Source organism: Colossoma macropomum, unplaced genomic scaffold, assembly GCF_904425465.1.
Source record: "Colossoma macropomum unplaced genomic scaffold, Colossoma_macropomum, whole genome shotgun sequence".
In the NCBI taxonomy this organism is placed as follows: Eukaryota; Metazoa; Chordata; class Actinopteri; order Characiformes; family Serrasalmidae; genus Colossoma; species Colossoma macropomum.
Genome location: NW_023494862.1, coordinates 68,426 through 84,746, shown reverse-complemented (window position 1 = coordinate 84,746; position 16,321 = coordinate 68,426). Strand labels below are relative to the sequence as shown.

General features: G+C 40.1%; 1 protein-coding gene across 1 annotated transcript; it reads right to left on the bottom strand.

Annotated features, from left to right (window-relative positions):
* Positions 1–608: 608 nt before the first annotated feature.
* ism2b (isthmin 2b) lies at positions 609–15,185 on the bottom strand. Its single transcript, XM_036560540.1, has 6 exons — positions 14,564–15,185; positions 12,880–13,128; positions 12,201–12,558; positions 5,183–5,320; positions 5,033–5,101; positions 609–3,432 (listed from the first exon to the last, which is right to left on the bottom strand). Exons 1-6 carry the CDS (start codon positions 14,696–14,698, stop codon positions 2,915–2,917), a joined length of 1,467 nt encoding a protein of 488 aa, XP_036416433.1. The 5' UTR covers positions 14,699–15,185; the 3' UTR covers positions 609–2,914.
* Positions 15,186–16,321: the final 1,136 nt, after the last annotated feature.

Here is a 16,321-nt window from a genome sequence, read left to right as displayed (position 1 = left end):
AAATCGTGTTTTGTTTTTATTTACATTTATTTACATTTTACACAGCGTCACAACTTTTTTGGGATTGAGGTTATAAATTTGTATCCAGATATACATCTCAGATATACATCTATTATTTTCATTTTTCTGTCCTTTTTTTGTTGGGTTATTAAAGACATTGAAGTGAACCATTCATTAGCTGAATCATAATTACATTTGCCTACCTGTAAACATCATGATTTCATGATTTACCAAGAACATTTGGTACATTAAAATAAAAAGGTATCTAATGGTTCTTGGCTACATATGCTTAGGTGGAAAAAAAAACTTCAACTGATATAGAATCTTTACATTATGTGGAGGTTCTTTAGGCTTCAAAAGTATTCTTGTCTTCACACATATCATTTACAAAAACGGTTCTTAAAAAAACTTTTAGGGAAAGTGGGTTTTGCTATGGCGTCACTTCGAAAAACGCTTTTTGGATTTTTTTTTCTAGATAAAAAAAGCTTTAGCAACCATTTTCAGCTCCCTTTTGAATACAAAATGCCCTTTGATCCCACAGCTTTGTTTGTTTCCAATGGAGAACAGCAGGTTTGTAGAAGAATAAACAAAAAGTAAAGTGGAACACTCTGCTTGTTCCTGGGCGTCCCAGTATGAAGCTGCGGCCTGGGCTTGCCAATTGAAACCAGATTGCCACACATATGCAAAAGCCTTACTGCCCAGGGAGATCAGTCGACTGTCCCTGGCTGTTCCTGGTTAAGGCCCACGCAATGGAAAAACAAAGCAATCAAAAATTATTCTTGCCCTGGCCCTAGCCCATGCCTCAGATACAGCGGTGACGATGGGTATTTTGATCGCCATGCTAAATTACACTCTGGGAAACTAGTGGAGGTTTACAGGTTTATATCAATCAAAACCCATGCTTACAAGCTTGAGTGAACTTTTCATATGTAACTCATAGGATGTGATGACTGACTTGACGTGTGTGATGCAAAAGAGCCAGGACCGTTTTTTATTCATCTTTGTATTTGTCGCAACACAGATTTCAGCTTGCGGAGCATTAAAATACAGAGACAGTTTTTTCCCTTTGACTTGCTGTTGGACTAACAGACAAAATGCTTTCCCTTTTCCCTTCTTTTTGAGACAGTGTCCTAGAGGTCTCAGTCAAAGTAGTGCACCAGGTAGGATGATCAATTTAAAAACTTATCAAATTTAAGAAAATAGACAATAAATACTGTACAGTCTCACATCTAACTTGAACTCAAAAATACTGTGCCATTATATTTGACAGAAAATAAACAATAGCAAGTAAGTTCCTTCACAATAATAACACCACAATGACAAATGACATTAATTGCATACATATTCATTTGAATATCTTTAAATAAAGTACCATCTTTAATAAAAAGGTGCATGCAAACTTGTATGCACTTGAAAATGATTCCTGAAAAGATGTCTGGAGCATAAACATCAACAATATATACAGCTCCCAAGCAATGCACCATTATATACAGAGGAACAAAACAATAACACTATAATAACAGACTGACAGGAAAACTGCCCATAAAGTGTACACAAAACTATCTTCTAACCATCTTCTAAAACCTGCCCTTTTCTCTTATCACTCCCCTACTCGTCAACCTGAAATCAGAGGTTCTGTTGAGGCTTTAACTGAAGAGGTAAGTGAACTGTGCTAGCTGTGAAGTAAGTTCCCCTGAGTTAGTAGTGGAAGGTAATGTCTGGTCAGCTTCTCAAATATCGCCATGACATCAATCTGTAAGTGTTTATCAAAGATGAGCCTGATACTCTCTGTCAGAGAGGAACTCCAACAGAGGTCAACAGCATTTGTTGGAATTAGAACTACTGAGTTGATTATCATCTAAACTACTGCTAAAACATTTGAAATCAGGGTTTTCAATAATGTAGAACCAATTTTGCTGCAGATACATATATAAAATAATTGTAAATGTGAAACAATGTAGGTTTCAAATCATTAGTACACTCCTAAAAATAAAGGTCCTTAGTTTAGACATACGGTTCAAGAAAAATCTTTAATTGGTGTATAACCTTTATATTATGTGGAGGTTCATTAGACTTTAAAAAGTTTCTTCACAATTCTTCACTAATATGTCTCATTTACAAAAGTCTTTAGGGAACAAAAAGTGTTTTTTCTATGACATTGCTCCAAAGAACTCTTGGTCCTTTTTGGCACCCTAATTTTCAAGAGTGTAGGAAGCTGGTGACAACACAGTTGTGTATTACATAATAATTAAGAAGCTGTACAGCATCAAGAATTAACATTAATATCTATAATGTGTTGTATTTAAAGACTGCTGATCAAATCTCAAGGCAAATAACCTGACAAACAGATAATTACAGTAAATGAAACTGTAGTGTTCAAGTTTGTTATGGTTTATGTGTTACTCTCTCTGAGCTGGTGTGCTGGCAAGTTCTCTCCCCATGACACTGCACTTGTCTCTTGGGAAACGTCCCTTACACAAATACTTTCCCATGCCTACCATTCCAGCCTGGAAAATCAACGTTTTTCAGGTTAATCATCATAGCAGCGTTAATCTTACAAGAAGTGTGTTTGTGGCTGAAAGATTAGAGCCTCCGACTGTTGACAACTTTGAAGTACATTCTGGAACTCGAAAAATATGTGACTACTCCGATACACCTTTATATAATGTTTACATATTCATTAAAAAATCCATACACTTTAGGAGGCTGGATGTGCATGTGTGTGCCACCTTTGGACCACTGACCAATCTCCTAAACGCTGAAAACAAATGCATAGAGTGGGCAGGGAACCATGCTAAAAAACATGCTACACATTTAAGAGGGTGGAAAGCAGCTGTGAAATGTAGTTTGAAGTTCAAGCATGGAAACTGAAGTTGTCACAGGACAGGAACTGGCAGTTGTGTGGGGCATTTGATCAGTATTCTCTGGCCTCCTCCAGTTCATTCATGAAGACATCCTGGCGGGGGTTCTCAGGGCAGTTCAGGCCATTGTTGGGTGGCCGTACGGCATGAAAGCGGCTCCAGTCTCCCTTGCACAGGATCCAAGGCAGCACGTCCACCTTGAAATGCAGCTCAGGCGAGAACTCTGTACTGATGAGATTTGGTGTGCCTGCCCCTTTGCCCCTTGTGATCAACTGGCCCTGGCTGTCGTAGCAACAGTGCTGAGCGGCCAATGTGGTGCCCTGTGCTGACAGTGCAGAGCGCAAGCAGCTGTGTGCAGAAGGCTTGTAGATGTCCAGCCGCTCCTTGGGGTTGTTAGCGTCCCTCCAGTGGAATGTTTGCTTGTGGCCCTCGTCTGGCAGGGTAAGCGCACTGTGGGAAGCTGTGGTGGGGTAGGAGCAGGGACAGTTGGGTAATTCCATGAGGACCTGCTGCAGGTAGCGCTGGAGAAACTCACTCTTACAGTTCAGCCACTTCTCACAGCTGTCAACATCTGTAAGGAATGAGGCAAACCCCAGGGATGATTAGAAGGTCCACAAAGTGCAGCTGAATGCAGGTGAATCTAACTTGTACATACACTCATTGGCTATTTTATTAGGCACAGCTGCCAAACAGGTATTCTTTACAGTTTTCACTAAACAGGACTTCACAGCACTCATGTTTGTGATCAAAACATGGTGTGTAAAGATTAACATTAACTTGTACACATCATTTTTTGTATTATTTAAAGTTGACAGAAAGACCTCATGTAAAACACGTCTTCTTCAGCATCTGACCTTACTCTTACCAGCTCCAGTGTTAGCTTTATCATTAGCTCATTTGCAGAGTTACCTTTCATCAATAAAGCCTCGATCTTATTAGAGATGAAAACCTACCGCTTTAACATTGAGTGACTAAATGATTTCCCAGATTTAATTAATGTATGCATAGTTTCTGGAGTCCATCTTTTGTTCGCCTTAAATTGGCCTGCATGCATATTTTGTCATCTCACAAACATGTATGTCTGAGACATCTTGTAAAACTAGATGTAGTTCTCTGTGTGCCTCTACATTTTCTTTTGTTTAGTTTAGTTTAGTTTCTTTTTAGTTTGTTAGTACAAGTGTAACAGGTGTACTGAGCTGAAAGTTTGATATACGAAGCAATATTAAGAGAGGCATGGATTTTGTCACCTTGCCAGCCATCCTCTACCCCATTACCAGATTTTATTGTAATGGTGGACCATTCTCAACACACCTCTTTTAAGAGGTAATGCATGTTGCAATGATGAGAATGCACAACTGCTGCTGCTTTGCTGGTGTTTTTAAACACTGTATAGACTTGCGACACCTACCATGTTGCTACATTGTAGGTGTACAGTTAGAGGCAGTTAGCTCTTTTTTCCATGCAAATGCACAATTTCTGTTTTTCACTTGCCCGTCATCAGTGGTAATCAGTGGTCAGTTTCTTAACACAGGCCCACTGTTGGCTGTATATTTTTGGTTGCCAGGTCATTGCAAGATCAATCCCCAGCGATGCCACAGCCACCTGTGGCCAGGTGTGCAAGAGCAGATTTCGGCTTGCTTTCTTTGAGTGGGTGAGATGGTCCTTCCTCTTCCCCCATCACTTAACACAATGCTAGCCAATGTGGGCATCTGTTAGCTGACGTAACAGTTAGGGTTCTCAACCAGGCATGTTAAGCTGTCCAATGAGGTCACTTCAGCGGCAGTTCAAAATGATGCAATCACTACCTTGACATGTCTCAAAGGAAGTGCGTGCTAGTTTGATGGCATCATGGCATTAGGGCTGACCTAGTTAGCAGATGGCAATGATTAAATATGGGCAAAAATTGGGTAAAACTTTAGAGAAACTCTAGCGACACTGCTGTGGCTGATATACATGATATATATAACGGAACACATACTAACATGTCAGTACTCGCTAACTTGTCAGTATCACTGCTGTACTGATAATGGTCCACCATCCTGGTCAGTGGTGGTCCTGCTGTGGTGTAAAGCATGGCTACACTTCACTGATGTCTGAAAACAATAATCGTATAAATACAATCTTGAAAAAGAAGGTACAAGCTCATAAAACTGTATAAATATGATACTTACCTGTGCCAAAAGGTTCCGTTCCATTCTCCATCTCAAAGGGGAAAACACTGGATATTGGATTCAAATCATCTAGGGGAAAAAAAAACAAAAACACATCATTTGACACTGTGCCTTGTATTTCACATATGAAAATCAAGTAAATTATCTCACCTGGGCAAGGGTCAAGGTAACAACTCCTGGATTCGGTGGACATGCAGAAATCCCCACATGATCGTGTGCGAGTCTGGTTGCCATGGCCACAGGTGACAGAGCAAGGTGCCCAAGCACTCCACTTCTCCTCCTCTTTCTCTGCAGAATGACATGAAACATGGGAGTATTTAAAAAGGTCCAATATTCCAGGACCAAAACATCAAACAGAACAACAAAGTTGCCAAACAAAACAAACATATGCTTTGAGCACCGGGCCATAATATTAAAAGCATTCTTCAAGAGGCCTTTTTCACTAAACAGATTTAATTATCTCAAGTTCAAATCTAGTTCAAACTTGATTTAACAAAACAGCAGATTTTAACTGTAGATTACAGAAGGGGCACTAGGCATCCTAGTGCCTCAAGGACAACAGGCATCCTTTTGAAGCTAAACAACGTGTGTGCATTTATGAGTACTTGACCACAAAAGGCACAGTCTGTAAAATGTCATTTTGAAAGTTACATTGTGATTCAAAAGACACTGTTGTACAATCCCATTTCCAAAAAAGTTGGGACGCTGTGCAAAATATAAATAAAAACAAAATTCAATGATGTGCAAATCATTTAAATCCTATAATCCTAAAATTTCATTGAGGGGCCTATATTTCATTGAGGGGCATGTTTACCACTGTGTTTCATCACTTCTTCTTTTAACAACACTCTTTAAGCATTTGGGAACTGAGGAGACCAATTGCTGCAGTTTTGAAAGTGAAATGTTTTCCCATTTTTGCTTAACATAGGATTTTAAGCTGCTCATCAGTTCGGGGTCTCCTTTGTCTTATTTTTCATTTCATAATGTGCCAAATGTTTTCAGTGGTGACAGATCTGGACTGCAGGCAGGCCAGTGTAGCACCCTGAACTCTTTTAATACAGAGCCATGCTGTTGTAATACATGCAGAATGTGGTTTGACATTGTCTTGCTGAAATAAGCAGGGCCTTCCCTGAAAAAGATGTCGTCTGGATGGCAGCATATATTGTTCAGCATTAATGGTGCCTTCACAGATGTGCAAGTCATCCATGCCATGTGCACAAATGCACTCCTATACCATCATGAATACTGGCTTTTGAACTGTGCACTGATTACAAGCTTAATGGTCTTTACCCTGGAGGACACAGTGTCCATGATTTCCAAAAAGAAATTCCAATGTTGATTCGTTGGACCACAGGACACTTTTCCACTTCCCCTCAGTCCATTTTAAATAAGCTCAGGCCCAGAGAAGGTGGCAGCTTTTCTGGATCCTGTTTATGTACAGTTTCTTCTTTGCATTTAAGCATTTTAATTAGCATTTGTGGATGCATCGCTGAACTGTTTTCATAGACAGGGTTTTCCAGAAGTTTTTCTGAGCCCCTGCAGTTATTTCCACTACAGAATCATATCCGTTTTTAATGCAGCGCCGCCTGAGGGCCCAAAGATCACGGCCAGCAAATGCTGTTTTTTGACCTTGTCCCTTGCCTACAGAGATTTCTCCAGATTCTCTGAATCTTTTCATGTTATCATGTACCGTAGATGATGAAAAGCAAACGTTCTTTGCTATTTTATGTTGAGAAACGTTATTCTTGAATCGTTGCACTATTACACAACTTTTCTCAGTTTCAGCATTTGATATGTTGCTTTGTACTATTTTCAATGAAATATAGGGTTTAAATGATTTGCACATCATTGCATTTATATATATTTATATATAAATATAATTCTTGAATTTTTGCACAATTTGATCATGCAGTCTTTTACAGAGTGGTGAACCCCTCCCCATCTTTACTTCTGAAAGACAGCCTTTCTGGGGTGCTCTTTTTTATACCATGTTTATATCATGTTACTGACCTGTTGTAACCATGTAACAACCAGGTGTTTTTAGCATTACACAACTTTACCAGCCTTTTGCTGCCCCCGTCCCAACTTTTTGGAACGTGTTGTTGGCATCAAATTCAAAACGGGCATATATTTTTCAATAAACAATAAAATTTCTCAGTTTCAACATTTGATATGTTGTCTTTGAAGCATTTTCAAAGAAATACAGGGTTTAAATGATTTGCACAACATTGCATTTTGTTTTTATTTACATTTTTCACAGCGTCCCAACTTTTTTTGGAAATGGGGTTGTATAACACATTCCATGAATACTGATTCAACAGTCTCAAAAGAAACACTACAGGCAAAACCACTTTATGAGTTTTCACTGTTCCTCTACATGGAAACCTTTTTTTTGCATCACATTAGCCTTAATGTCCAGGCCACAATATATACCACTAAGCACTTTATTAGGAACACTATACTAATACTGAGTAGAGACACCCTTTGCTCTCAAAACAGCCTTAATTCTTTGTAGCATGCATTCCACAAGATGTTGGCAACATTCCTTTGAGATTCTGGTCCATATTTACATATTTTTAGGCACACTTTCACGCTGCAAACACTAAAGAACATTGAACTCATTGTCATATTCATGAAACCACCTTGAGACATCTTCTGCTTCATGGTGCATTATCATGTTGGAAGTAGCCATTAGAAAACGGGTAAATTGTGGCCATGGAGGGATGCACACGGTCAGCAACAATACTCAAATAGGCTGTGGCATTCACAATGACTGACTCGTGTTAACAGGTGCAAAGCATGCCAAGAAAACAGTCCCCACAACATTACAATGCCTCCGCCAGCCTGGACTGCTGACACAGGGCAGGTTGGGTCCATGAATTCATGCTGTTGCCAATGCTGGTGCCAAATTCTGACACTACCATTTGTGTGCTTCACCAGAAATTGAGATTCATTAGACCAGGCTACATTTTTCCAGTCTTCAGCTGTCCAGTTTTGTGTTATCAACAAGGTATGATGTGTGCAACTTACCTAGCTTGCACCACTCATATTGAGAAACAGTGCTACAACCGCATTTTAGAATGTTAGGATGCAGAGCAAAATGTAAATAAAAACAGAATGCAATGATGTGCAAATCATTCAAACCCTATAATTAATTGAAAATAGTACAAAGACAACATATCAAATGCTGAAACTGAGAAATGTTATTGTTTTTTTGAAAAATGCACTCACTGACCACTTTATTAGGAACACCTACCTTGTCACTACACTCATTGTCCATTTTATCAGCTCCACTTACCATACAGGTCCACTTTGTTCTACAATTACCCTGTTCTTCAATGGTCAGGACTCCCACAGGACCATCACAGAGCAGGTATTATTCGGGTCATGGATCATTCTCAGTGCTGTAGTGATATTGATGTGGTTGTGGTGTGTTAGTGTGTGTCGCACTGGTACAAGTGGATCTGACACAGCAGTGCTGCTGTAGTTTCGAACCACCCCAAAGCTGGACTGAGAATAGTCCACCAACCAAAAACGTCCAGCCAACGGTATCTTCTTGGCAGCATCCTGTGACCACTGATGAAGGACTAGAGGATGACCAACACAAACTGTGAGCTATCGTCTCTGACTTTGCATCAGCTAGCACCAACAAGGTAGGAGTGTCTAATAGAGTGGGCAGTGAGTGGACAAAAACTGGGTTCTTGTGGGTTCTTGTGCTACACAACATGGCCAAGAACCTGTCTACTTTAACAAGGAAGTTTGAGTGGCAAGCACAATGACCACACAGTGTTGTTTTTGGTCCAGATGATCATCAAATTAGTGCTACAACTTCACTCCTGAGTAGTGCAAGCGGCTGAGCATTGATAAAGATCAAAAGTTTGATCCCTGGCAATGCCACAGACGGACATCCAAGAAAGCATAACTGGCCTCCCTCTCCCCACATTATTCAGAGAACTGCTAGCCAGCAGTGGTGCTTGTTAGCTGATGTAAAGGAATTGGCAGTTACCATTAACCTCCAACTGCATTGAGCTGTTTAGTGATGTAGTTCGAAGAGATAGGGTGGCTGGCTTCATGTGTCTTGGTGAAGGCAACCTCATAGTTTGGTAGAATTGTGCAACAGGGGATTGACCTAACAAGCAGGTTGGAACTGCTCACAACTATATCAGAGGAAAAAAACTGGGCTACAACTAAATTGCTACACAATTGCTTGCAACCACCAAGAAATACTGTGTTGTAACACCAAAGGAAACGCAGATAATTGCTTGGTACTTCTAGCTACCATTTAGCTTGATTTATAGTCATGTCCTATCAAACTAGTAAAAAATGGTACATGGTGGTATGTACACACAGAAGTTGAGAGTGTAACTGAAAGGAGCCTGATTGTTGTGGACATCTTAGCCTACATTTAAATCAGAAGGTCCATGTGACAGAAGTGGTTGAAACTAAGACCTTGTAAAGTATAACATTTACAAAATGGCACTGAAAGGTTCCCTAAGCAGATGTTGCACAGCAACAATTCTGTGCCTAAGAAACTAACCTCATTTCCTAGTCCTGTAATGCAAAATGCAGATTAGAGATGTGCATGTTTGAAATATTTCATTCTTTAGAGGACTGAGTTAGGTGCTAATGATACTAAACAAATAGACAAAGTCCTGATTACAGACATAGCAATGGGTGATGAAAAGGATGGGGTGGGCTTGGAGACTGCCCACTTTGCCTTTGTGGCGTTGCCAACATAGTGGTCACAATAGCCACAGGATCAGGCAAACAGCAGAGGTGTAATTAGAAGTTCAATCACTAGTAGCAAACATATCCTTAGTCATATGTGACCACCAAATGGCATTTCTGTACTTAACTGAAGCCTCTAAATACACCAGGACATACACCAGTTTCTTCCTCACTCAATCATATATGCTCAAACGCATACTGACCAAGTCAGTTAACATAGTATTATGACTAAAATCATATGAATATTAGGTTATTAATAGGTTAATAGGTTATACATGTATTGAGGCATGAACCATAGAATGTATAGCATGCTCAACAAAAAAAAATATCTTTGCTTTTTAAACTTAAAAGATACTTAAAACTATATAACTTCTATTACAAATATAGTCATTATATAGTCATATATTATATAGTCAGTATAGTCATATATACTACACAGGTTGGTTTGGCTAAGATAAATATACGTTTTCAAACAAAACTTCTGCAATGCCTGTTATGCCAGCCCTTTAACAAAATAAGCCCCCTTAAAACACCCTTAGAAGTCTGTTTCCCACACATAGGTTATACTTTGGCAGTGTGCCACAGTTCGGCTGTTTTAAAAAAATGTTGAGCATTTTGACAATTCATCTGTTTTGAAAAACAATTTGCTTTTGATTTGGTCACTACATGAATGTAGCGGAGAATGAACAGCACTGGCGAAGAAGTTACAACTACCACACTTAACTTGCACAGTTGTTATAGCTGAATTTGCTTTCTCTTAGTTCAAAAGAATGCCTAGTTGCAGGTATACTAATGATTCATCTAATATTCATTTCACGGATGATTACTGAGAAATATTTTAACAAGAAGCTGCATGAGGAGGAGGAGAGACTCCTAGATTAGGTGCCCTGATGTATTCAAATTCACAGGAAAGTGCTTTGTAGTCATTAAACTAGCTTAAATCTTGAAATAGTCAAAAAGGCTTAGAAATGGATCTAAATAGTGTAATTTTTACAGTACTGTCAATGATGCCAGGTTAAAACTCCATTTCTATATACATTGACGTAATGCATTTATGTAAGTTAGTAACACTGTAACTTAAGCCCCTCCCCCTCCTTTCCCACTTTACTTTGATAGGATGCAGTTTTGATAGCTGACAGTGGTTAGTGGTTTCCACGAGAAGTGGCATGAGACTGAGGGGCACTGTCGGCGAAACAGTTCCAAAAAATAATTTTATAGATTTTTTCATTATAATTTTTCATTATTAAGTACATAATTTTAGACCATTTTTAATGGTCCATTTGTTATTAAATATACGGACAATGTAAAGGACTGCTGGCATATTCAAATGGGGTACGAGGTTCAAATGAAGTTATGAGGTTATGAGGACAACATATTTTTTGTTTCCTTATGCAAAAGACACAAAATGAGATGACCATTCACACTATTCAGTGCAAGGTGTTTGTATCCAGCTATGTACACCCTGCTGTGTAGGAGTAAATAAAAGTTTCCTATGGAACTGTGCAGAAAAAAGAGACGACTGTAAAGACAGCCAGAGTGCTCTGACATTAATTTGGGGTTACAATCTAACCATTTTTCTCCCTCTCATTGATCCTGTCCGTACCATTTACTTCGGACTGCCACAGAAGGAGACCACATAGTTAGGTGGCATGCTGCTCTTTTCCCACCACATTGAAGGACAGGCAAGTAGAGGGACAAAAAGACAGAGAGAGAAGGAAAGAGTGAGAGAGAAAGAAACAACAGAGGCGTAATTTTCTTCAGTGACCTTGAAAACCCAGGAATTCCTGAACTGGCTCTAAAAAGCTGAGCCTTGCTGAATCTGGGGCCCGGCCACAAGGGGATGAAAAGAGCAGCCGAATGGCCCCCGTCACGCTGTGTTCCCAATCTGTACTCTAATTGAACACAACCATGGGCCTTGTTTTGTCCAGGGAAACAGCTTCACGTTGCCATTAGTGATTGCATTGGGCATGGCTTCAAACGGCGGTGCTGTCTGCTGAGCAGGACCCAGCATCCACATCAAAGACTCTGCTTGCACAAAAGCCCCACCGGCTATAAGTGCTTGCTCTCAGTCAAGGCCTGGCGGAGTGCTCCTCACACCCGTTCTGCTTCTTAACATCCTCTTCTTTTTCCCTATGTCTCTTTCCTGTTCTCTGTCTTTATTTAGCTCTAAAATCTCTTCTTTTGCCAAACTCAGTTACAAGTAAATCCATATTTTCTGGCCACACAAATAGCACATAGGTGGCTTGCCCCAAGACCATGCAAATACCAAGGGGCTGCCTTATTGCCTTAAATATATTCTCGCTCTGAAACTCATCACCTTGAGCTCACCCTGAGCTCAACAGAGCCACAACTATGGTATCTCAATCCCAGTTAACCACACTGCTTCTATTTTAAGATAGCTTTAGACAGAAACAAAGGACAAGTTGACAGCTTTGCTCACCAGTGTTGCTATGTGTGAAGTCCCAGCCCAGGTTCCATTGGCTGTCCAATTCGCCATCCATGCCACCTAGCCCACTGGGAAGGGGCTCTTCACTGTCATAGTTGGATGTGTAGTTCTCCTCTTGTTCCTCTTCAAGCTTTTCATCCTCCGCCACCTCTTTCACTGCCTGGTCTGTACTGTCCTCACCTGAGTCCACATCAGTGTAGCCCCAAAACAGCGGCCAGAACAGCTTCTTACCACCCAGCCAGTCAACCACAGGGGAGGGGGAAGAGGAGGAGATGGGCCAATCACTGTTGCGCTCCTTAACCAGATCCATCTCCACTTCCATCTGAGGGTCGTCCACCACCTCTATGGTCACCTATGATGTAATATTACATGATTTTGCCATTATAGCAAAGAATATAAAAGGTCAAAAAGGTTATGAAGAAAATGAAGGCTTTTCCATGTTAATGTTGTAGGGCTGATTCTCAAGAAACATATGATCAGTGATTTCATCCCACATATATCCTACTTCCTCAGTACACAGTAGCATTCGGAAATGACACAGTTTTTGTTTGTTTTGTTTTGTTTTTTGTATTATTACAGCTGTAGCTTGGTTTGAAGATAGGAAAGCATTTTTGCCAATGACTAGACAGTTTCAAGAGAGGTATAAAATGCTCAGAGATACCACTGGGCTCACCTGAATGTTGGGGTTTTGAGAGCCAGTGTCAGCACTGGCCAAGTCAGGGAAGTTCCTAAGGTCCAAGATGAAAGGTTTGGACTCCTCTTCAGGTTCAGGCTGTGGTAGAACCCCTGGGGAATGTTGCTGGGACCACCTGTGATGCTGCTGTTGCTGCAGTCGATATGAGCCAGTCAACACACTCTGCACCTGGTTCTGCTCTAGATCACGGCCTTCGCTAATGCCACTTGAGGATGTCTGAACATGTGCCTGATAATGAGAAACAAGAACAAGATGTAACAATGTTGTAATGTTATTTGAATGCTATCTGATGAAGAACAATTGAGATTATTCCTTAATGTGGAACACAAAATAAATTGTATCTCCTCGATTCTTCGTGGTCCTGTATTAAGCCCTATGCTCAAAAGCTTTTTTAAACACACTGATTTGACAAGCTCACATTCTCTTTTTTCATATGACGCATCAACTTTGTCCAACCGGAAATCTCCCTACCCCCTTCTTGTCTATCATTGCCTTGTCCATTCATGATTAAACTGCTTTCCCTCATTCTAGAATGTGGCCTGTCCTTAAATGGCTCTGTAGTGGGAGTATATTTTATCAAAAAGAAAAAAGCATATCATCAAATGACTTACAAAAACAATGTTATGCATTATTCAAAATGATCAAATTTGCTCATAACAAATGAATAGATTATTAAAGGGAATGCAAAAAAAAATCTATGTATTCGCTTACATGTGTAAGGACATGCACACACTCTTTTGCTCTTCATGCATTAGAAACATTTGTATGCATTATGCATGTATGCATGCATGCAAAACATGTAATAAGAACTACAAACAGAAATTGCAATAAGAAATTACAGGATAACTAAATGCTGAAAAGGAATACATACACTGCAGTCTCACAGCTAATACTGGGTTAGGCTTAATTTCTGATGTGGTTGGGGCTGCCCTTAACTGTACTCTGTGTCTTGCCTGCCTTTCAGAATCATGTCTGTTTATATTGCAGTGCCACCTGAGGGCCCAAAGGTCATAAAAATGATATATGGCATTATTTTGACAACATTTCAAAAATAAAAAATTTAAGCATCTTTTTGGAGATGGAGAATGACCTTTACATGTCTAAAAAACACGGAAAAGCAAAAAAACTGGAGCTCTCCCCCAGTTTCATGCCAAGTGACTGCAGCATCTTCCTCTGGCTTTCTTCATCACAGCTTTCTGGACTTATTATGGCCTTATATGTCCATGTGACTCTCACAAGGACACTCAGGGCTGGTCTCTGACTCCAATTGAGCCCAAGTCTAGGCTAAATATGACTTTTATTAGTGAAATACCTTTTGCTATTTTGTCCAAGACTAGAAGTCTAGGCTTAATCCCCATCTAAGAAACAAACCCAGAAACAAGCTTAAATGTTGGTAGACATCAACAATTACTCCAGCTAGCATTACTAACCGAAAAAGGAAGAAACGTATTTTCAGTGAAGTTTAGCATAACTTACAACCCAGCTGGAGCCCCCTCAACTGTCATCAACAGAATGGGAGACGTTTATTAATCAAAAAGGGCACAAAGTATGCTGTAATGCATATGCAGTTACTTGGGAAGCTGACCAGACCACAATGACCCATCTGCCTTAACTGATATATGGGAGCACCAAACTATAAGCTACAAAAACTGTAGTGGCTCACCTCAGTAGCAGCGCCGTGTCTGAATCTCGTGGTCGCGCTCTTGTGCTGTCTGGTAGGGAAACACAGCACTAGCTCCATAGACACCACAAATGCAACGCTGAGAGGTACACACACGTTCTTGCTCGCTCCAAACATGCTGCAAGTTAACTGTTCCCGCTTCTTTCAGTCGCACCTGGAAACGTTCTTTTAGCTACCGGTTCGCGTTTTCTTCCTCGATCTTCTCGCCCTAGCGGTGATTAAAAGTGCAGATCTAGCTAATAAACGCAAGCGTGACTGTTCTTACGAGAAGCGCGAAAAAGCTCCTTTCGGGAAGCTTTGCCAAAACATTAGAGTGTGCGCTGCTGTCTCGTCTCCAGCTTGCCGTTTCCAACTCATGCGCCAAGACGCAAGTCACCCAGCGCTTCTCCCTCGTGCGTGTGAGCATGTGCTATTGGTTTGGAGCGGATACGTCCCTTTTAGTTGGCATCCAGCCTTGAGAAGACTCCACAGAGTAAAGCACGGTCGTTTTTAAACACGCCTTTAAAGGCTTTTAGGAACGGCTAGCCCACGCAGTTCTCCATCAGTGCGCACCGATTCATGTTTAGATGCGACTACTGAAGTCACGGTTTCCTCTTTCTTCAGCCCTAACAAATGGAAAAAAAAAGTCTCGTGGCGTTCAGAAGGTTTTGAGACATTGTCCCATGTGGTACATTAACCGCTTAAACTCTAAGAACCGGTTTTGTGGACATGGACTAAGCCCCACACAAAATCTCATTTAGTCCAGGGTCAGACATAATCTGGGTCTGGGAAATTGGGGGGTTGCGGGGGTCAGGCATATTTATGACGATGTTACGGAGCTCCGGAGGGGACGGCGTTAAAATAAAAATTCAACTGAGTGAACGTAGAGCAGAAAAATGACATTCTTATTTAACTCTTTCAGCCGTTTGATTGAAATGCAACCATATTTACAGCCTAGCCTTAAGTAGTATATCACTTTTTTAAAAACTTCTGCACAAGTCAGTCACTGAGATGTAATAAAAGTCATTCTGTGTAGTTTGACATAAAATGGTGCATTGTAGAGAAACTTACCAACTAAGAAGATCTTGAAATGATTCAGGGTTCACAATGTCTACAATACAAACTGCCATTTTATTTACTCTCCAAAAGCACCAGTGCAGTTACGTATGTTCCCTGAGTTTTTATATGCCATGTTATAAATAATCCTAAATCAGAAAAAAAAAAAAAACATTTTCTTTGGGTACTGTTTTGCTTCACAGTGCCCTGAATGTATCACCCCAGTGTAATTGTATTTAAAAAAAAAATACATTTCACACCACAACCTTTTCTCAAAACAATCTTAAAAGTGACTCATGCATCAGCCAACATATTCACATCTAGTTAATGTAATAGCTTTCGATAGGAGCTTTTAGAAGTTTTATCACCACCGACTTTTATCACCACCACGGTGAATAACTCTAATGACTCTGTAGGTATCTCTAGGACAGAAAGTTTCAATCAAACTACTCTAAATGACTTTGCTTACATTATAATGAATACATTTGGATTGAATTCCATTTTATCATGGTGCGAACTACATAAAAATATACACTATACATTTCTCCAGCTGGGTCAGAAAGGCATATTTAACGTACAGTTTCTAAACTGTTGAGAGAGGTTAAGTCCCTCATTGCATATTGATTCATCCTAGTATCTAGGAAAAACTTTTTGGTGAATTAGCTAGCTAAAGCTTGCAATTAAAATGGAAGACTTAACTGTTTG